Source organism: Delphinapterus leucas, chromosome 2, assembly GCF_059928025.1.
Source record: "Delphinapterus leucas isolate spDelLeu-1000000601 "Yukka" chromosome 2, BTC_Dleu_Yukka2, whole genome shotgun sequence".
In the NCBI taxonomy this organism is placed as follows: domain Eukaryota; kingdom Metazoa; phylum Chordata; class Mammalia; order Artiodactyla; family Monodontidae; genus Delphinapterus; species Delphinapterus leucas.
In genome coordinates this window covers 159828516-159850120 of record NC_143130.1, presented here as the reverse complement: position 1 = coordinate 159850120, position 21605 = coordinate 159828516, and the positions used below count along the sequence as shown (strand labels likewise).

The 21605-nt window shown below is 41.6% G+C and overlaps 1 protein-coding gene and 1 long non-coding RNA gene across 14 annotated transcripts in view; one reads left to right on the top strand and one right to left on the bottom strand.

The window, feature by feature from the left end:
* The window catches only part of STON2 (stonin 2), a 136652-nt gene that overhangs the window by 88370 nt on the left and 26677 nt on the right, over nucleotides 1-21605 (top strand). For 8 of the 11 annotated variants that reach the window (XM_089908041.1, XM_089908044.1, XM_089908042.1 and 5 more), the window contains one exon: nucleotides 18519-20357. In XM_089908041.1, the coding sequence (XP_089764167.1) occupies nucleotides 18519-20357 (1839 nt within the window). Of the gene's footprint in view, nucleotides 1-2976; nucleotides 20358-21605 lie in introns of all 11 variants that reach the window. The other 3 variants (XM_089908051.1, XM_089908049.1, XM_089908047.1) reach the window with 1 other exon arrangement.
* Nucleotides 19092-21605, bottom strand: part of LOC149750338 (uncharacterized) — a 44998-nt gene continuing 42484 nt past the window's right edge. For all 3 annotated transcript variants that reach the window (XR_016392238.1, XR_016392237.1, XR_016392236.1), the window contains one exon: nucleotides 19092-21605. This exon is cut by the window's right edge and continues 19193 nt beyond it. This is a non-coding gene — a long non-coding RNA (uncharacterized LOC149750338).

The following is a 21605-nucleotide window of genomic DNA, read 5'->3' as shown; positions in this document are numbered from 1 at the left end:
CACCACGGGAAGAGCCTCTGTGTATCGAAAAAGTTCTGCCATTTTGGTCCTTCCCTTACTGGGCTGTCTCTCTCAGATTAATTTAATACTTATTGCTAACCCCTGTTCTGGAAATTTGTAGACCGATATGGGTATCTGATACAGATTAAAGTGAGTGTTGCTGTGAGCTGGGTACAGAGGAGACAGCTGATAAAGTGCATGTTCTGAGCGGTTTTGTGCAAAGAGGCACAGTGCAGAGTGGCTGCTACTCCCACTGGTCCGAATGTTTCTGGGTCCCAGCCTCTAACCTTCCATAAGCCAGTCTAACTGAGACAGCCAACTCTACTTTACCCACAGTCTCATATATTGGGGCTCAGGTCATGTTCAGATGAGGAGAAAGGTCAAAAGCCAGCAGATTGCCATGGGTTTAAGATAGAGTCTTAAGATTTTCGGCCTCAGAAAGTGAATCATATTCTTGTATTGAGAGGTGAGACTTTCTGGGATTGACACAAATTTACAGCAGGGGATGTATATTAGCAAGATGACTGTCACCAGTGATTTGTTCCAAAACTAAAAGCTACTGTGAATTGAGTGTCTTCTGCATGTGCTTGGATCTTTACAGGTATTATTTCCAGTTCTCACAACAACCCTTCAAGTTGTTGGGTATTCACATTTCACAAATGTAAATCCTGAGCAGGCATCTTAGCCACGTGTATTTAGTTACAAATCAAGTCCTTCCACTCTACCTCAGTGCCTGAAGGCATTCTGTCTGTTGTTACATTACCAGCTCAAATGTTTGCCAGGTTGGCTTCAATCAACTCTGCAGAATTATCAGTCATTTCCCTTTTTGAGTACACACAGCACTTTGCATATACCTGTAAGAACACTTTGTGTTAATTTGTAATTGCGTTTACTGCACCGTAAATGGTTATCTGCCAGTTTCTTCTGCTAGATTCTGAACTTCTTTAAAAAAATTTTTTTTTCTAATTAAAGTATAGTTGATGTTGTGTTAGATTCTGGTGTACAGCTGGACTCTGAACTTAAAGGTAGTGGTGGTCTTATTTTTTTTTTTCATGACAGGCCCATCATATTACCTGGCAGTATTGTGTAGAGGAAGGACTGGGTCTAGTTTTGCTAACATTATATCCTCAGCACATGCTCCACTGCCTGTCGGCAAACAGTATGTGCTCAGTAAATATTGAATGAACTAATATAATCTTGGAGATTACTTTTCCTCTATGAATCTTTTTCATTATTAAAAGAGGGATAACAGTATCTACTTTATAGTGTTGGTATGAGATTAAATGAATGAATGAAACCAAGGTGAGCGACAGTGTGATAGGACTCTTAAGATTCAGACGGTGGTTTAATGATTCATTATGCTGCTGCATGTCTAAATAATTCACTTATGTTTATCACTGTAGTGGTGTTCTGTTATCACACTTTCTAAGCCATTCTAGTGGATGTGTAGTATCTCATTGTAGCTTCATCTACCCTTCCCTGGTATCTAATGATGTTGAGCACCTTTTCATGTGTTATATGGCCATTCATATAGCTTCTTTTATTCCCTTTCATTACCTTGTTGCGATGCCTAAGGACTCTAGTACAATATGGAATAGAGTGGTGAGCTTGGATGAAAGCATTCAATATTTCACCATTATGATGTTAGCTGAGCTTTTTGCGATACATGCCCTTTATCAGACTGAAGAGTTCTCTTCCATTCCTAGTATGCTGAAAGTTTTTATTACTAATGGGTATTAAATTTTACTAGATACCTTTTCTTAATTTTTTGAGATGGTGTCACAGTATATTCTTGTACAACACTATTCTGTGCATGTATGGATAAATTTCATAATATTCCTGAGAGGTGAAGAGGGGTTGCCTAAGAGGACAGAAGTCCAGGCATGTATATGAAAGTGACCACCAGATCCCAGTACTATACATGGTTTAGTGTCACATGACAGTTAACTTTTGAACACTCCTGGCTGTTATTTTCATTTTCTCCTTCATCAACCTTCATAACAGCACAGATGTCTCATATTTTGGTGGTAAACGTGGAACTTTGGGTGCTTTTTATTATTTTTTTCACTTTTCTGTATTTTGTAAATTTTCTTCAATGGACATGGATTATTTGTGTTTAAAAAAAAGTTTTTAAACTTCTATGTAATTAGATTATGAATAGTAGACTATAATGAATAGTAGACTTTAGACTCACTCCTATCAAATCTTTCTGAAATTATATCCAAGTCACCTTTGATTGGTTTTAGGTGTTTCCTAAATCTCTGAGAGCAGCACATTCACAAACCATTTAATGGTGGATGACTAAACTCTTCTTTCTTGATCCTTTTATCATTTAATTTCAGGAGAGGCTCATTTTTCCCTCTGTCCCAACATTGGGCTCCTAGATGAAGTCCCTAGTGCAATTCAGTTCAAAAGGCTTTTATGTAGCTTCTCTTCTCTAGGAACTTACTGGCCATATTTGGAAAATAAACACAAAGGGATCTGCCTGTGTGTGCTGTGATAGAGGTATGGACCAGGGACTCCAGGCCTGCTTGGGAGTTGAATGACTTCCAACAGATCAAGTCTGAGTGCAGCGTGACTTTGCCCAGAGGTAACTCTTGTAACTCTTTCTAACCTTGGCTTTTAAATTCTGGCATTTTTGTCTATCTCTGGAATAGTGAGGCTTTAGAGGCCTGGAGCTGGAGAAGCCTCCTTCAGACCAGACTAAGAATGGCAGCCCTAGGATGTTGAATAGGGACCAGAGATAGGTTGTTATTTCAGCGGCTGGGCTTTGTTTTTGTGGAGCAGGAAGTCATTATCTGGAGAGTCACAAATCCTTGAGAGTTCATTTCCATTTCCGGAAAGGGAAGTGTCACTTGTCCGCCAGCAGTTAGAGGAGCTTTATCACCAGAGCTACCAAGCCCCACAAAGAGCTATTCTAAGTCACTGTCCTGTCAAAATAATCACTGTTTTTTTTTTTTTCTTTCTTAATCACAGGTTCCTGATACAGGGAGTGTTTTCTGCTTTTTATCAATACTTAATGTACCTACTAGTGCATATCAGTTATTTTCATTGCCTTATGTTGATTGTTAAAATTTTTATACTAAGCCAAAATAAAAAACCCAAACCCTCAAAATGAAGAAATCAGTACTCTCTTTCTCTTCCTTTCATCAGTAATAATAAAAATAATTTAAACTGTAGAGCATGCCATATTCTACAAATGGCAATCGCGTGCATTCACGTGTCTCATTTGATCCTCACAACCGTACTGTGGTAGATAGACTGGATTATTATTATCCTCTTTAAAAGCGAGGAAACTGAGACAGAAATTGGGTTACTTGTTCAAGATTAGATAGTTCTAAAGACACTGAGCTGCAGTATACGGGAGGGGTCAAGCTGAGGGTTGTGAATTCGAACCTCCAGGGTTTAGATCCTAACGCCACCACTTGCTTGTCTGTGACATTGATTTAGTCATCTAACCTCTATGCCTGTGTCCCCATCAATAGAATAGGGATAATGGTAGGAGCTACCTCATGTAGGTGTCTCCAGGATCAAATGAGATGGTTTTGGTACAGGCCTAGGCAGAGCACCTGACAGGTGATACATGACATGTGATACGTGACTGGTGAGTGTCAGCTTTGCCACTGCTGTTGTCTTGGAGGTGGTGGCCATGGTGAGCTATTATCCTCTCTCCTTCCAGCAACCTCTCCTGCCCTAAAACCCAAAGTCTACTCCTGAAATCACCAGAATACTCCAGACACACTCCAAAAGTCCCCATGGGCTCTGTAGGGTTAGATAATCCAATCCCAAATTAAGTGCTTTGAAGAAAAACTAACACCATAAAGATCTCTTTCCCTGACTCAGTTTCGCCCTGATTCTAAAGACAGTTTGTACCTATCTCCTCATACACACTCCTAACCCCTCTTAATCTTAATCAGAAATCTTAAGGATTTAGAGTACATTCTTCCTCTTTAAATATTTTTGGGACTATTTATTCTTTATTTGCTAACAACCTTTATTAAATCCATGCTGACTAGTGTATTTACCACAGTCTGCTCTTAAAGATAGGATGGCAATTCCTATGCTATATGGCATGCTTTTAAAAAGTCTTTGAGGCAGCAAACCTCCGTGTTTTAGGTTGTGCGCCCCACCCTATGATGTAACTGAGGTTCTGGCTTAGAGGTGGGCTGATGCTTCTGGCTTTATGTCCTTCACTTGACTTCTGTCATATATGCAAAGAAGAAGAGGCAACAAGTAACCACGTGTACCGATCAGCCGGCTGTGTGTCCAGCTGCAGAAGAGATTCATTATGACCCCCAGGAAAGGCCCTCCGTGAGGACACAAAGGGTACTGTTTTTACAGAATGGAAGGCAGCATGTTTGTCAACATCTCTGTGTGTCACAGCGGGGCAAGAAGCTTTAGGTTTGGAGATAGAAGTCCTAATCCCATTACCTCATCCCTGTCTACTGTAGTCCCTGACTTTAAATGTCAACAGGAGTCAAATTTACTTCATGAAACAAATCATCAGCATTGATCATCCTTCATCCGGTGTCATACTTTCTTATTACTTTACTGCATATCCCCCCTGATATGGAATTTCTGCATATCCACCCTGAGGCGGCTAGACATTGAATACATGAACTGGAATTAATATATTTTCATGCTCTGCAGTCCAAACTCTTTTAGCAAACATAATGCTCATTCTAACACCTCCGTCAGATCCTGCCAACAATTACTGGCACTTACTTGTTTTGAATGGTGTCCCATGAAAATTCTCATCTGAGAACATTAAGCCAAAACACCTAGGCCCTAAAACTGCATATGCAGAATAATCCCTACTTTGTAGAGAGGTGTGTGTTCATGAATGTGTTATGTGCAGAGTGAGAGAGCTTGAAGGAAGCACACTATGATGGTGACATCAGTCATCTCAGGTGGCGGCAAGATTCAGGTGCTTTTAATTGTCTGTGTTTCTGCACCATCCAAGTTTTCTAAAATACAACTTCTTTCTTAAAATTATCAAAACGTTTTACCTTCTTTGTATTATAGAAACGAAATTTATTTACTTTAGAACTTGGTGACTGGAACATTCATGAAAATGGTTTGTTTTAAAATGAACTCACATGGGAGTACATTAGGTTCTGTGGGCCTTAAACCTTGAGCTGTCCCCAGCTGAGGTAAAGAACACTCAGCCTTGGTCCCTGGGACAGTTGGGGAGCAAGTCAATTAAAGGACATCTGTCAGTTCAGGATGTATAAGGGTATGAAAGTGTTCTTGTCCTTCTACTTTCCTCTGTTCTCTAGTTACTTGATTTCATTTCCCTTCTTAGAAACACTTAACAGTTTCTGGGAGACTTTTGAAAAGGCCATGGCCTCTTCAATCTGATATGTAACCAAGCCTCTCAACACACAAGTTTTGGTTTAATATCTTTGTAAAGAAGTCTTTATTCCAAGACTGCTTTCTGCACTTTTATGGTCTTCTATCTCTAAAATGCAATAACTGCCCACCTCAGACCCACTCACATAGCGTGAAGAATTGTAGGACTCACTTGGAACCTAAAACTACCTCACTATGTGAAAAGTAATCACAGGCGTTACCAAACAGTGGTTGAGCACTTCTGAATGTTTAGAAGCATGCTTACATGTGTTATTTCATATTTGCTTCCAAACTAGAACGGGGATTATGATTATACCATGTTAAATGGGGAAATGGCACAGAGAGACTTACCCAAGACCACAGGGGGTTTTCGGCAGAGCCAGGACTAGAAATAAAACCTTCTGTTCTGTGGCTTTATCAAAGTTCCCACAATGCCAAATGTCTCTTTTCAAAATCTTCCCCAAGGGTACCTGGACTCTAAGGAATAATTGTGATAATAACACTACTAAATATTTATATAATGTTTGCTATGCAAACGTTAAATACATTAACTCAGTCCTCACCACAACTTAAGAGGTAAGTACTATTATTATCTCCATTTTAGAGTTGAGGGAACTGAAGCCTGCATTAAGTAACTTGCCCAAGGTCACAGAGCGAGAAGGAGTAGCCAGGGCTGGAGTCCGTACTCTTGACCACTTGACAATGCACTCAGGGCCTATCCACTTCCTACCTGTTTATGCCTAGGGTGACCTGGGCCAAAGATGACAATTCTAGGGATGAGAGTCTTAAAATTCCTTCCTTCCAAACTTACAGAGTTTGAAGTAAGTGTCTTGTATTATATAAGCAAGAAGAATACTGTTCTATTTCCTTGTGAAAAGAGCAAGGGAGAGTAAAGAGGAGCAATAAAATGGAAATATTTTTGCTCAATAGCCAGACGAGTTTGGAAGGTTCTAGGAATTTATGTCTGCCCATGGTTCCTACAAAGATCTTTTCATCTGTCTTCTGCCTGGTTGCTAAGGAGCTTGGATTGCAAGGAACAGAAGCCAACTGTACTACCTTTAAGTGACAGGAATTTATTTTAAGGATATAGTTGTTTACAGAATCAGAAGAAAAGCTGAGAACTCAAGCTTCAGGAAGTTGGTGTATCAGCTTTTACTATGTTACAAACCACCCTGAAAACTAGTGGCCCCCCTAAACAACCCTTTGTTTATTAGCTCAAGATGCTGCAAATCAGCAATCTGGGCACGCTTGAGCAATTCCCCGTCTATACTAGGCTGAGCTGATCTCCTTAGGCGCTCACTCGTGCGTCTGCGATCAGCTGCCTGGTTGGCTAGGGCGCCTTACTTCTCCATGTGGTCACTCATCTCCCTGTAGGCTTGTTTGAATGATGGTCTCGGGGTTCCAAGTAGAGCAAAAGAGGGCAAGCCGCAGCATGCAAGCACTTTTCAAGTTTCTGCTAGTGATGTATTTGATCTTGACTAAAGCAAATCACATGCTGTAGCTCAAAGTCAATGTAATCACATGCCCTAGCTCAGAGTCAATGTGGTGGGGGTGTGGGGGACTGCCCAAGAGCACGGATAGAGAAAGGAAGAATCTGTGGCCATTTTTGCCGTCTCCCACAGATGGCCGGGAACCTTAGCATCCTTCAGGCTCAAGTCAGCAAGGACCTATGTGCAGACTCTTCAGAGTGCCTCCATCTGAATAACTCGGCTCCCACCACTTTCTTGCACTTGAGTTAGTCCATTCAAAATTTCCAACAAGAATCTGACTTTTCTTGGGTCATATGCATCCTGGGTGGGGCACCTTCACTGACACTTCAGAAAGACATGCATGAGAGGAGAAAAGTTCAGTTGTGATGCTGTTACCCCAAGGAGCAGGGGAGGGCTGCAGGGAAGGTAATACAGTATTCCTTCCCTGTATATTGTTTGCTGTATCGACTTTGTTCTTCCCCTCTGAATCGTGTGGGTTGACTTTTCCTCTAAGACTCATTGAAAGCAAAAGTAACAGTCTCAACCTGTTATTTGAGCAATAGGAGAGTTAAAGCATTTAATTCAATAGATATTTGCTATAAAGCTAGTGATGACCCTGGCATGAGTCAAGATCTCACAGACAGACCCTCTTCCTTCCATTGCTATGTATTTATTGGACACCAAGAGTATAACCAAGAAAAGGACATCAAAAGACCTTTGTTGTGATAGTGAGGTCGCATAATCCTTGGCCCTGGCAGCAACTCCAATAGTTACTTGTTTCGGTCAGTTTTATAATTTTTGCAGAATTGGAAGACTGGTTTTAAAACTTTCTAGAGAGCAAGGTGGGTGGTGGTCAAGTCATGCTTAGCTAGATTCAAAGCAACATGGAAAGGCCAGGATAGGTTGTTAGCATGGCCACCAGGGAGCTGGGGCATGTATGAGTCAATTATTGCCCAAATCATGGGAGAGTTTAAGGGAGTAATAGATCCTTCTTATTTGCCAAAGCACCTTTCCCTTTGGACTGACAACCACGGCCATTTTTCTGGTTACAATGGCCAACTCTTACAGAGGACAGGGAAGAGGTGAGAGCTTTGTGTGTGTGTGCACCCATGCTGAGTATTTGAAATATGCCTAGTGCACTGAACTAGCCTTCTCCAAATGTTTGGTCGTGATCTCCAAAGGTTTGATTGTGAGCCTCTAATATTTGTATGTTTATAAATATACTATATTATAAATATATTTATAAATTACAAGCAAGTATTTTAGTATATGGTTTCTAACATATAAACAAAAGTTAGAAATGTTTAAAGGATGGGTTAAAAAGTCAACAATCCAGAAAAGAGGGGAGATATATATATATATATATATATATATATATATACATATAGCTGATTCACTTTGCTGTACAGTAGAAACTAACACAACATTGTAAAGCAACTATACTCCAATAAAAATTAATTTAAAAAAAAGTCAACAAAAATAGAAGTTCTGATATTTTCTCCCTCCACCCCAGTGGATCATCCTGTACCTCCTTCGGTGTGCTGCTCTCCTTTGGGGACTGCTTCTCTGGAATACTATAACATCTTAGACCTGCCTAGCAATTACAAAGGCAATTCTTAGGGGTAATAGAAAGTTGCATGTCCTATCTTGACCAAAGTGTACTCATGACTTAGCACTTCCGTTATGTGGTAGATTCTAGTGCTGTTTTGTTATAATCACAGTGACTTCACGAATGCAGACTTACATCTCTTGTAATTCCCAAGCCTTTGCAATAATTATGGAAAGATTTGGATTCATGGACTCATAACCTGAGACAAACATTCTTCTTTCTTTCTCCATCCCACTTTCCCTTGATTCTAATGAAACTTCAAAGGCATTTTTTTCTCCCACTTCTTCCCCTCTTTCCTCTTTTTTGCTTCCTTAAGAATTCTGAAATAATAATAATATTTACATATTTTTTATTGTGACAGCTAACATTTATTGTGCTACGGGTTAATTAAATTCAATGTCCTTTAACGATCTCTGTTACCCTCACAGCAACTCTACAAAGTGGGTACTATTATTATTCCCCCTTAAGAGGTGATAAATATGAAGTTTAGAGAGGGTTAAGTAATGTGCCCAAGATCACACAGTTTTCTAAAGCAGGGCCAGGTCAATCTGACTCCAGAGCCCAAGTCCAAGCTTTCCCCTCTGCTGCCTGCAGTGGCACAAAATAGGTGGTGAAGACAAGCATGGGGCCTGGAGCTCAAGCCAGCATTAGTACAAGCCACTTTTAAGCCGTCTTTTCTATTATGGGCCTTGTGTCCACCCAGGAGACACTGGTGTATATATGCTGGATGGTGAGGGTCCTGGAGCAAATGAGGAAAAGTACTGAGTCTGTGTATGAATCATCTGGAAATAGCTTTTCACTCTGTTTGCCTTATGAGTTCTTCTGAAAAACTTGACAGGTTCAGGAGTACAAAGAGATCTCTACCTGCCAGAATAAATCTGTTGTCATGCTAGAAATTAGTTGTTTTCCTACTAGGTTATTTTAACTTGGTACGTTTACAGTTTATAAATCGCACCTACTGTCAGTCTGTAAGAATGTCTCCTTTGATCTTGGTAACTAAAAGGGAGCTGGACAAGTACTGAAATGAAATCGAATTACCTACTCGAAATTCAATAGAAAAGAAGTGGCTTACGGCATACAGGCGCTGTTTGGTTATTTTGTTGTTGTTGCCATCGCTGGAAAATCCACATAAAGAGCAGTGAGCTTTGGGTAATATAGGTGAAAGGAGATCATTTGTACGGATCCTTTCAGCTTGCAAGAATTGCCCCTAACCTTTCTATGGGTGAGCTTAGCCCAGCTGACTATACCCCCATCCCAACAGACCTTTTGAATTCCTCCTGCAGGGTGTGTTATAGCCTAGCCAAGTTAACAAATGGAAGATAGGCCTGATACAGACTCAGTCAGAATGCCTGCTCTTCTCATTCCCAATAAATACACATGTACACAAGCAAATGTAATAATGCATGAGAGCCCCCAGCGCTGTTTCTTTGCCGCCTGACCAAATTTACAGAATCAGCTGTGGAGAAGTAGCACTTCCCATCGCTAAGGTTCAAAATGATCAGACTTTGAATCTGGTCTACAGTAGAATGGCTCTGCCTGTAACTGTTTCAGGACAGTGAAGGGAAAGAAGGCATTGCTGTGTGTGCTTAAAGTGTGTAAGTTCATCAGGGTTAGGTGAGACTCCCAAGCTCCACCCCCAGAATAAGTAGGTAGGGGTCCATGCCCATGGTGCAGGTGCTCCATGACCCGTGCAGTGGACGTCAGAGTTAGAAGTATTATATGCAAAGAGGATGATGAGTCCCAGCTCTGTAGACTGATTGGCAGGACATTAGTACCAGTTAAAAGTAGACCCGTGTATTGAAGGGAGCAGAGAGGGAGATGACAAAGCCATTGGTGAGACTGAAACCTCTAGGTGAATTCCATTTGGCCGCTTTGACATGCTCTCTGAGGCATAGTTCTGTTTTCTGTTACTCACCAACATAACCGGGAGGACAGTCAAGCCCTTATCCTTGGGTGCTCCCTAATCCTTCATAAGTCTGGTCCTTTTCTCTGTTTCTTACTATTGGAGTTAAGAAATGGTAAAAGTAGTAAGATGTGTCTTTACCTTCCTCAGAAGTTCCAGGATTTGGGGATCATCCTGCCAAACGTGAAACCTGATTTTACCTGTTCATGTAAGAGTGATGAGGCTCTTAAAAACTGAGATCTCTGGGCTTCCCTGGTGGCGCAGTGGTTGAGAGTCCGCCTGCCAATGCAGGGGACACGGGTTCATGCCCCGGTCCGGGAAGATCCCACATGCCGTGGAGCGGCTGGGCCCGTGAGCCATGGCCGCTGAGCCTGCACGTCTGGAGCCTGTGCTCTGCAGCGGGAGAGGCCACAACAGTGACAGGCCCGCGTACCGCAAAAAAAAAAAAACCAAACAAAAACTGAGATCTCTGATCAAATGTAACAGCATGTACGGTTTAGTCCCTTTTAACCCTAATTTAGGGCATACTGATTCACCCTAGTTCTTCACTCAAGCCCAGGACCTTGTCTGTTCCCTCACCCGCTTAGGGGTCCAGTGGTTCCTTGGAGCTTACAAGTATCCTGGCTTGTTGCTGCGGTGTGTCCTCACGTGGTGACCAGGTGAATAGTGAGTAAGGACCTGGGGGCACACGCAAGTGAGACTTCCACTGTGGCAGTGGGACAGGCAGTCCCAGGGAGTGACCTGTCCTGGTCACAGTAAGGGCACGAGCACTGTAGGCTTGCCACTGTTTCTAGGAACTTACCCAGTGCCCCTCCAGGCAGTCGTTTTCCCGGTCCCCAGCGCTGGCACTTCCTAGGCATAAGAACTATGCTCAAATCAGAGTCAGGATGAAGACCCCTTTTTTCCCTTGCCTCTACCATACGTTCTCCCTGACAGTAACATCTGGATGCTACTCCCTTCTCTTTTAAGCTCCTGAACCAAAAGAGCCCTTTCCACTCTCTTGTCACATCATAGAAGAGTTTGACAGGCCATTAAGCAGAGAGTTTCACAGTCCATCCAAAAGGGCTCAGACCCTAGAAACTCCTCTTTGTTTACTCCTCTTTGGTGGGCTCGGAAAATAGTTTAGGATGGGAAGGAAATGCAGGGGGCTTTTTGCTATGGCAATAAAAAATAAAACACAGGTTAGGTTAGGTCAGCAGGTATCATCACTAGTTAAGCCTCTGAGATGCCCTGATATATAAAATGTTAAGAGATTGATTTATGTTAAGAGATTAATTTATTAAATGGATTGCCAGTTTTTCAATTTACCGTAGATATTGGAATCCAGCCCTGCCCCTTGCCTATGACCTCTGCTGGGGAACTGAAGTTGGGCCTGTCAGACAACAGCAAGGGGTTCCAGTGGGATCTCTGCCCAGGTGGGAGAATAGAGCCTTCATCTAAGACAACATAAGAAGCTGATATCAGAAAGGCAAATTAAGCCAGGGAAACCAGTAAGCCAGTTGAGTGGAAGTTCAGTTGTTAGAGGAAGAAGCCAAAAGCAGGGATCCAAAGGTTGAATATTGAAGAAGCCATGGGGAAATGGGCAATGGTAAAACAGGCAAAAGTTTAGAACCAGATTTAAAAAATTTAGAACAGACTTGGAACACAAGATATTGGGGATGTTCCTGGGCCATTCATCAAACTTAAAGTCTGATGCTTGCTTTTATGAGAGAAAAAAAAAGGGTGATGAAATGTATTAGGTCAGTCTTGGTAAGCAGGGAGGGAGTTGGCAGGGTGAGCTGGACCAGTCATTTGAAGGTGCTCAGTACCGCTTCTTAGGTCCTCTTAGCAAATAAAACCCAGAATGCAGTGTAAAATGTTCTTGATAGGGATTCTGTCAAGTAGTGGTTAAGTGGTAGTTTGATGAATTGACTTCTTCACTTTGGGGATATCTCTGACCAGCATCAAAGCATCCCCTCTCCGCGACAATGCGGAAGGACAGATAAATAGACTCAGACCCTCTGACTCTCCTTTTTATCAGTGTATTGTGATGATTAAGCAGGTCTCAGCTTATTTTATCCAAGTTAGAAGCTCCCTTGATAAGGTTCAGATGAGTAACTCCTTTCTCTCACCCATACACATTCACATTATCAGGGGAAGACTTTATGCCCAGAGGCTTCCCTGTATAAATGCCAATCCTGTTTAGTTAACTTCTTTTCTACCACTGAACAACGCTCCTAAAAAGTTTTGTGTCAAGATGACTCTTGCCAATCTCAAAGGTAAGTTAACCGGATTTTAATCTAATGAACAAGCATTAAGAAATTACCAGTTAATGAATATTAAAAGTGGGACTTGACTTTTAATTTCATCTTGGGCAGTTGAATTAAACTCGCTGAGCCTTGGTCTTCTCAGCAAAATGAAGGGGTCGAGTTTTATTATTTCTAAAATCTCTTCAAGCCTGAAAATTCTGTGTTCCTCCTCTTGCTTTGCAGATTACTACTCAAATATTTAAGTGCCTACTGTGCATCTGAGTCTGGTCATACAGTGTATGCTCTCTTGCAACAGTGACTGTTATCTCATGTTGAGAAAACCACAGTAATCTGAGAATATTTGTTCTTGCCACTGCTCGTAAATTCCAGCGAACAGCTCTCAATAAGTTTTTTGCACTTGTCATTGCATTTAACAAATTAGGTTAACAAATGGGGGAGGAAGATGGCAGACTGTCTGCTGTATTCAAAATATCATAGAATCTGATTTTTTTCCCCATAGTGCTTACTTTTTCTTCAGTTTGGTGGTTTTGATTGCCGTTGTAATCAATTAATTTAATCTTTGTGGTATTTAAAATAGATAGTGGTCGGGCTTCCCTGGTGGCACAGTGGTTGAGAGTCCGCCTGCCGATGCAGGGGACACGGGTTCATGCCCCGGTCCGGGAAGATCCCACATGCCGCGGAGTGGCTGGGCCCGTGAGCCATGGCCGCTGAGCCTGTGTGTCCGGAGCCTGTGCTCCACAACGGGAGACGCCACAACAGTGAGAGGCCTGCATACCGCAAAAAAAAAAAAAAAAAAAAAAAGATAGTGGTCTAACATTAAAAGAATCCACCATTTCTCTTTAGTTTGCATCAGTAAAGGCATTAAGGAAGCTCTTAGGTACTGGAAATTCTCCCTGTGGTGTAGAATAAGAACCTAATCTTCATCCATGGATTTTATTCGGCAGAGGCCAACTCATAATACTAAAAGCAATATGGAAGAGAGAGTAATTAAAATGATGCTGGAGTTTTGGTTATATTTTAATAAGTCAGTAAAACGGAATTGTGGATGATAGTTAATGTTGTTCTAAAGATCATTAGTTTTTGCCGATTTCTTAGTGGAGAAATTTTCCAGACTTTTTCCCCCCTTATTGTTTCCCTTACCAGCCACACCAGTCATAAGTGTCTTAGGGATCTAACTGCTGCATTATCAACATGGACTACAGTGAAGCTGTTGGCTTTCTTGCTCTAAGGTCAATCAGTGGGAGGAATAAAGATAGGTTTTGACCTCTTAATATTTCTTTATTTTGTAAGCAATACAGCATTTTTTAAAAAAGAATACAGATTTAGAATTTTAAAGATCACCTCTTACCCCACATGAGACATTTGTTTTCACATCAAAAAGCTTTTTAGTACATATATACACTTTATATCATGAATATGTATCATTCTAGCAGCAGTAGCAACAGCAGCAGTAGTTATAGCAGCTAACATCTACTGAACATTTATTATTTGCCAAATACAATTCTAACATCTGTATTAAATTTTCACAGCAACCCTGTTAGGTAGGATTTAATATTCTTCTAGTTTCATAGGTGGGAAAGCTGAGACGCAGAGAAATTAAACAACTTGCCCAGTCACATAGCTAATAAGCTGCAGACACGGAATTGAAACCCAGGCAGCCTGACTCCACACTGTAGGCTCTTGTTATTCACTCAACAATATATATCATGATCAGCTTCCAGTGAATTAACATCATCAATAGCATTGTCTTGATTGATGCATGAGATTCCATTTAACCAATCTCCCATTATTGGACATTTGTTTCCAATTTTTCCATGATACAAATACTGCTATGATAAACATACCACTATATACATCATTACATGTCTGTCCTGTTCTTTCCTTAGATAAAGCCTATAAGTAGAATTCTTGGATTATTTTTTTTGAGACTTTTGTACAAATTTTCAAATTGCCTTCCAGAAAGATTTCTTTTTAATGCTTACATTATAGAGTGTAAATTTCCATGTGTCACCAGTAATGATTATTATTCTTTCTAAGTCTTTGTCTCTCTGACACAGGGAGAATTGTATTTATTCTTTTTTTAAAAAAAATGTTTAGGGCTTCCCTGGTGGCGCAGTGGTTGGGAGTCCGCCTGCTGATGCAGGGGACACGGGTTCGTGCCCCGGTCCGGGAGGATCCCACATGCCGCGGAGCAGCTGGGCCCGTGAGCCATGGCCACTGGGCCTGCGCGTCCGGAGCCTGTGCTTCGCAACGGGAGAGGCCGCAGCAGTGAGAGGCCCGTGTACCGCCAAAAAGAATGTTTACTTAATTAATTAATTTATTTTTAATTTATTTTTGGCTGCGTTGGGTCTTAGTTGTGGCACGTGGGATCTTTCGTCGTAGCGCGCGGGCTTCTCTCTCTCTAGTTGTGGCACGTAGGCTCCAGAGCACATGGACTCTGTAGTTTGTAGCACTTGGGCTCTCTAGTTGAGGTGCACGGGCTTAGTTGCCCTGCAGCATGTGGGATCTTAGTTCCCCGACCAGGGATCAAACCGCATCCCCTGCAATGGAAGGCGGATTCTTTACCACTGGACCACCAGGGAAGTCCTGTATTTATTCTAAGGTTAAACTCTTTTTTCCAACGAGTTATTAGATATTTATATTTCTTCATTAGTGAATAGTCTGTTTTCATCCTATTTTATTGTGAGGGTGTATGATTTTTATTAAGGATACACTGTCATTATATATTAAAGAGGTTGAATTTTTGTCTTATACAAATACTTTCCCCAAGGAATTTTACATACAGATTGTCATTTTCTTCATATGTGAAAGTCTCAAAGACCATTCTTTAATAAAAAGAGGCTCAGAAAATATATGACTTAACCTTTATAAAAACAATTGAGGATGTCCTTCAGTCAGTGATAAATGAAAAAAAAAATTAGAACTCACAAATAGGGAAGTCAGTGTTAACAGGGGATAATTTTTAAAAGTACTATTTGGCGGTCCTTAGGTTCACCTCAAGAAATGCTTTATTTTCATATGAAAATATGAACCACTATGACCTATATGAACTATGGATCACTTTTGCTTTTCATCTATAAAAGTGTCTTTTTTTTTTGGCTGCGCTTCAGTAGTCATGGGGCGGTCTCAGTAGTTGTGGCTCGTGGGCTCTAGAGCGCAGGCTCAGTAGCTGTGGTGCATGGGCTTAGTTGCTCCGCGGCATGTGGGATCTTCCCGGACCAGGCATCGAACCTGTGTCCCCTGCATTGGCAGGCGGATTCTCAAGCACTGAGCCACCAAGGAAGCCCTATAAAAGTGTCTTTATTAAGATATTTTTTCTTTATAAGTGATTTTGTAGAAAAACAAATTCTCATTTTCAGAAATTTGACCTATACCCCACTATCATCCCAAAGGATGGATTTTTAAAACAGGTTGTAATCATGGAAGATGAAAATGCCAAAGGAGAGACTTTATAAGTCTTTTGAAACTTTTTGATGGCTGTCTAAGAGAATGTAGAATCTCTAGAAATTAATTTAATTCAAAAAATTTCCCCCCAAATTTAAAGATACTTCATTTAAATTGTATTAAGAGTCAAATGCTTCACAACTGTGTAGGACTTGGTGTGATCTCAAGTAACTTGGCTTAAAAACAAATTTATTGTAAGAAAATTATCTTCAGTGGAGACAGAGGCCTTTTTCCCCCCTTTTTTTGGTTTGGGAGAGGAAGATGAGAAGTGCTATTTTGGGGACAAGTCTCCCAACAGAAGAGAATCCTTTAGCAGCAAGAATAAACAGCTTTGGCAGAAAGCCACCCTCCAAAGGAAAAGGACTTAGGGCACGTTTTGAACTAGGGAGTAGTAATGAGCTCCAAGGCAAAAAGGATATCCCTGGCACAAGGGGTGGGTCAATACCAGACTGTCTGGGTGGAAATACTGCTTACAAAAGCTCCATAGAGCTGCTTCATTAGAAAGTGATGCATTTTGCGATACACCCCTTTTGCCAGTTCTCTAGGGAGGATTAGTTACTGTTCCAAGGAAGTGATTGTATTTTACTCAGGGCCACATTGTTCCCTTTAGGCTTCATTACGACAACAACAGCAGCAGTTGTAGTAGTAATAAAATATAAGTCCTACAAACCTGGATTGTTTTCTGACCCTTTTCCCTTCATTTTCTAGAAAATAAATCACTTATGCATCTACAAAAGTGGATTAATGATTAATTTGAAGGAGAGTCTCATCTTTCATTTTATAATGCTTTGAAATTCTTTTGTGATGCTGCATATATAGAAAATACTTTTTGCTCATTATATTTCTGGGGCGAATGTGGGTATGTATGTATGCTCACTCATGCATGCATTTAGCTTATATTTTCAAACTGATGTTTTCAGTAGAGGTAATTGCTATTTGTTTGAATAAATATACTTTGAGAGATGGATGAGAGGCAGCCATCCCATCCATGTGTAATTACATGTTTAATTATATGTGACATTGCTCATTTGGTGTGGTTGGATATGATATTCGTGAAGATTTAGCAGGATGGTAAGAAAAGCCAACTATTTGACTTAACCATTTGAGTATTCATTTCTCTTTGATTCCAAATTTCTGGCAGTAAAAACAGTGGGTGGAATGGCGGCAGAGATCCCCATACACATTCCTCCAGAGACAGAGAGAATAGAACTGCTCCAAAGCAAAGTTTCTTTTCTCACTCATTCAATTAACAGTCCTTCACTGAGCATTTACTATATGCGAAATACAGATTTGTTTTCTGTGCCATTCCTTCCTCAGAATCCACTCCTTGCTTTATAAAGGCCTCATTTCCTCCTCCTTCCCATAACCCCAGCAGACACACAGCGTCTTTACTGAAAAGGTCTGGGTCTTCCTGCATCGAAACTCAACTCCTGTATCTCCTTCCTCGAAGGCCTTGCTAGGGTGGAGTTTTATTTGTAATAATCTTTTTTTTTTCCCATAAATTAAACCCCAAGATGGAAAAGTATTTTAGAGAAAAAAGAAGAGATTAATGTCAGGAGCATTTTCTCATGTTATACGAACTTGTAAACATTTTAATGGCTGCTTGTTATTCCATTGTATGCCTCAGTTTCTTAACGTTCACCCAAAACTTGGTTCCTAATTTGGATTTATTTCCTTAGGGTGAGATTACTAAGTCATTGTTCATGAATATTTGTAAGACCCTTAATACAAATTGCCAAACCATTTTCAGAGAGTTTGTAGCAACTTATGGTCCCATTAAGGGTCTATTTACTGTTCATATTATAGCACCTTTACCCTCATCGAATACTAAAACTTTAAAAATCTTCACTGATTTTTGGGGTTTAATTTACGTTTTTCTTATTACTAGTGAGACTGAACATTTTCTACATGGTTATTAGACATGTTTCCTTTCTCTTTCCTGGGTTGTCTGTATATGTCCTTTGCCTGTATTTCAAGATTTTGTATTTTTGTTATTCACTTGTGTAAATTTATTTCATATTAAGGATGTTAACATTGTGTCTTTAATATTTATTTACCACATTTGGGTAAAAATCTCTCCGATTACATTATTTGCAATCATATTATCACTTAGAGCATATGGCTTATTTTGTTCAGTGAGATCAGCTTTATATCATTTTATGTAGGAGGTAGTTTTCAATGTTTAAAATATAAGAATACATACTTTAGAGTCAAGGAAAAAAAATCTATTCCAGAAACTTCGATAAAATGGAGAGTGTATAAGAGTTAAATTGCAAGGGACCTGGGTCCTATCAGTGCTTCTGTATTGACATTTGTATTCTTACTGCTTATTACAAAACTGTGAGAGCTATGCCCAGACGAAACACTTGAGGACAAGTAATGAAATGCTTTGGAATTTACTGGATTCCATATAAAATTCTAGTCATCCCTCATTCCTATACCTCTAGAGGCCCTGAATAGCAGCCCTTCATATGTTCTCCTTTTCCTTTTAGACAATTCTTCCTCTCTTCAGGAAGATGAAGAGGTAGAGATGGAGGCCATCAACTGGCAGGCCAGCAGTCCAGCTATGAACGGACACCCCGCCACTCTAGTGACCTCTGCTCGTTTCCCTAGCTGGGTCACTTTTGATGACAATGAAGTCAGCAGCCCTTTGCCACCAATCACCTCTCCTCTGAAGCCGAAAACACCACCTCTTGCATCTGTGATCCCAGATGTACCTTGTAACTCAACTGGGTCATTTAAGAAGAGGGAACGTCCCAAGAGCACTTTGATGAACTTCTCCAAAGTTCAGAAGCTGGACATTTCCTCCTTAAACCATCCGCCTTCCGTGCCTGAGGCTCCTCTTTGGAGGGCAACCAATCCTTTTCTGAATGAGACTCTACAGGATGTACAACCCTCCCCTATAAACCCTTTCCGCACTTTCTTTGAGGAGCAGGAGAGGCGCTCCCAAGACAATTCCATGTCTGGTACCACAGGCAAAAGCCAAAGAGATTCTCTCATTGTCATCTACAAGGATGCCATCAGTTTTGATGATTCAAGCAAAAACCAGTCACACTGTGATGCTGTTGAAAAACTCAAACGACTCCAACTTGAGGATCCCGATCACTTAGGGAGTACAACACTCCCTGATGATGACCCAATAGCCTGGACTGAACTAGATGACCACCCACCAGGTTCCGCACTGTCCCAGCCCAAGGATGGTTGGCCCATGATGCTTAGGATCCCTGAGAAGAAAAACATCATGTCCTCTAGGCACTGGGGACCCATCTACATCAAACTGACAGACAGTGGGTATCTGCAGCTGTATTATGAGAAGGGCTTAGAAAAGCCATTCCGTGAGTTCAAGCTGGAGATCTGCCATGAGATTTCAGAGCCCCGGCTCCAAAACTATGATGAGAACGGCAGGATCCACAGCTTGCGGATAGACCGCGTCACCTACAAGGAGAAGAAGAAATACCAGCCTAAACCTGCCGTGGCCCACGTGGCCGAGAGGGAACAAGTGATTAAGCTGGGCACCACCAATTACGATGACTTCCTGAGCTTCATCCGTGCAGTTCAGGACCGTCTCATGGACCTGCCGGTGTTGTCAATGGACTTGTGCACAGTTGGTTTGAACTACCTTGAAGAGGAGATTGCAGTGGATGTCCGAGATGAATTCTCTGGCCTTGTGAGCAAAGGAGACAACCAGATTCTCCAGCACCGTGTCTTGACACGGGTCCACATCCTGAGTTTCCTCTCTGGCCTTGCCGAGTGCCGCTTGGGTCTCAATGACGTCCTTGTCAAAGGCAACGAAATCGTTTCCCGGCAAGACATCATGCCCACCACCACCACAAAGTGGATCAAGCTCCACGAGTGCCATTTTCACAGGTGTGTGGATGAGGATGTATTCAACAGCTCACGGGTTATTCTGTTCAACCCTTTGGACGCCTGCCGACTTGAGCTAATGAGGTTCAGGACAGTATTTGCCGAGAAGACCTTGCCATTCACACTCAGGACTGTGGCAAGCATCAGTGGGGCAGAGGTGGAGGTGCAGAGCTGGCTGAGGATGTCATCTGGCTTCTCCTCTAACTGTGATCCTCTCACTCAGGTTCCCTGTGAGAATGTGATGGTTCGCTACCCTGTGCCCAGTGAGTGGGTGAAAAACTTCCGCAGGGAAAGTGTCCTGGGGGAAAAGTCTCTGAAAGCCAAAGTGAACCGGGGGGCAAGTTTTGGCTCAACTAGCTTGTCTGGCTCTGAGCCTGTCATGAGAGTAACTCTGGGAACTGCGAAGTATGAGCATGCCTTCAACTCCATTGTGTGGAGGATAAACCGACTGCCTGACAAAAACTCAGGTAGGCAGAGCTTTCTTTTCTGTGAAAACCGCCACATGGTTGTGAAAGAGCTGGGATCAAAGTTCCACATTCTCTTGCCCTATGAAGTGCTGGTTTTTGTTATGTGATAGGAATGATGATGGGGAGGGATGGGGGAATGGGGGACCAGAAAAACAAAAATATTTGCGCAAAGTACTTAACAAGCATGCATGACCCAGTTCACTCCATCTTTCTACTCTCTTACTATCACAGTTCTTCCATAAAACTACGCATTCTTCTTCTCAGCTGGGCTGCTGAGGAGATTTCCAAGGCAGCTTATGGTTCTGTATTCTTTTCTGACTCATTAAAGTTTTATCTGGTGTTGGAAGCTATCCTTTTCCAGATCCTAGAAGGCTTCTGGGCTTTGAAGAGATGTCTGTTGCCCCAAGTATAGGTAAAAGAGCCAGTTTATGGCCAATCATGTGTACAGTACAGGCCAAGAGTTAGATTTATGATTCCAGTCACCCTGTGCAAGGCCTGTCAATCATAACATCCCAAGTTCAGAGCCAGGATCTGGAGATGGGGAAGGGGCTTCTGATCAGACTGAAGATCCAGCCAGGACATGAAGGTCCAAAAGGACTGAAATCCAAAAGGACAGAAAGTAAGGGAAGGGATGTTTAATTTAAACAAAGGAGACAGTTTACCAGCCCTAGCTGGCCTGCTCACAGCTAGCAGGGGTGCTTCTGTGCTTGAGTGAGCCTGAAGGCAATGACTTTCCTCATGGCTCCAGTGAGATTTGGTGAAATGACAAAACTAAGGAGTAATCAAACCAGCTCTAATAGCTTTGTTTCTTAGAGTAAGTCTGGGTGACCCCAGTGGTAGGCAATAAGCCCATGATCCCGTGACCCTTTAAATCACTTTTCTTCTTGTTTATAATAAACTTCGCTCATCTGTTAAAAAAGTGGGTATTTGGGCCAGAAAAAAAAAAAGAAAAAGAGAGAGGTTTGGAAAAACTGTTGGTTAAAGTCTTTCTCTTATGCAGATATTCTTTTTTCCATTCTCACCATTAAATCCTAACAGTATGATTGGAGTCTTCATTTCCTGTTCTGAGTGTGGAGTGGCTGTGTTACCCTAAATGTAAAACAGTGTGAAGCCAAGAAGCAATACGATCTGGCCAACTCCCTAGGCAGGCCAGGCAGTGGACACACACCAGGGCTTTCTTGTCAGACACTGGGTGTAGCAGTGCAAACTGAAAAGACAATTGGACCTCTGTGTTTGAGGCTGGATTTG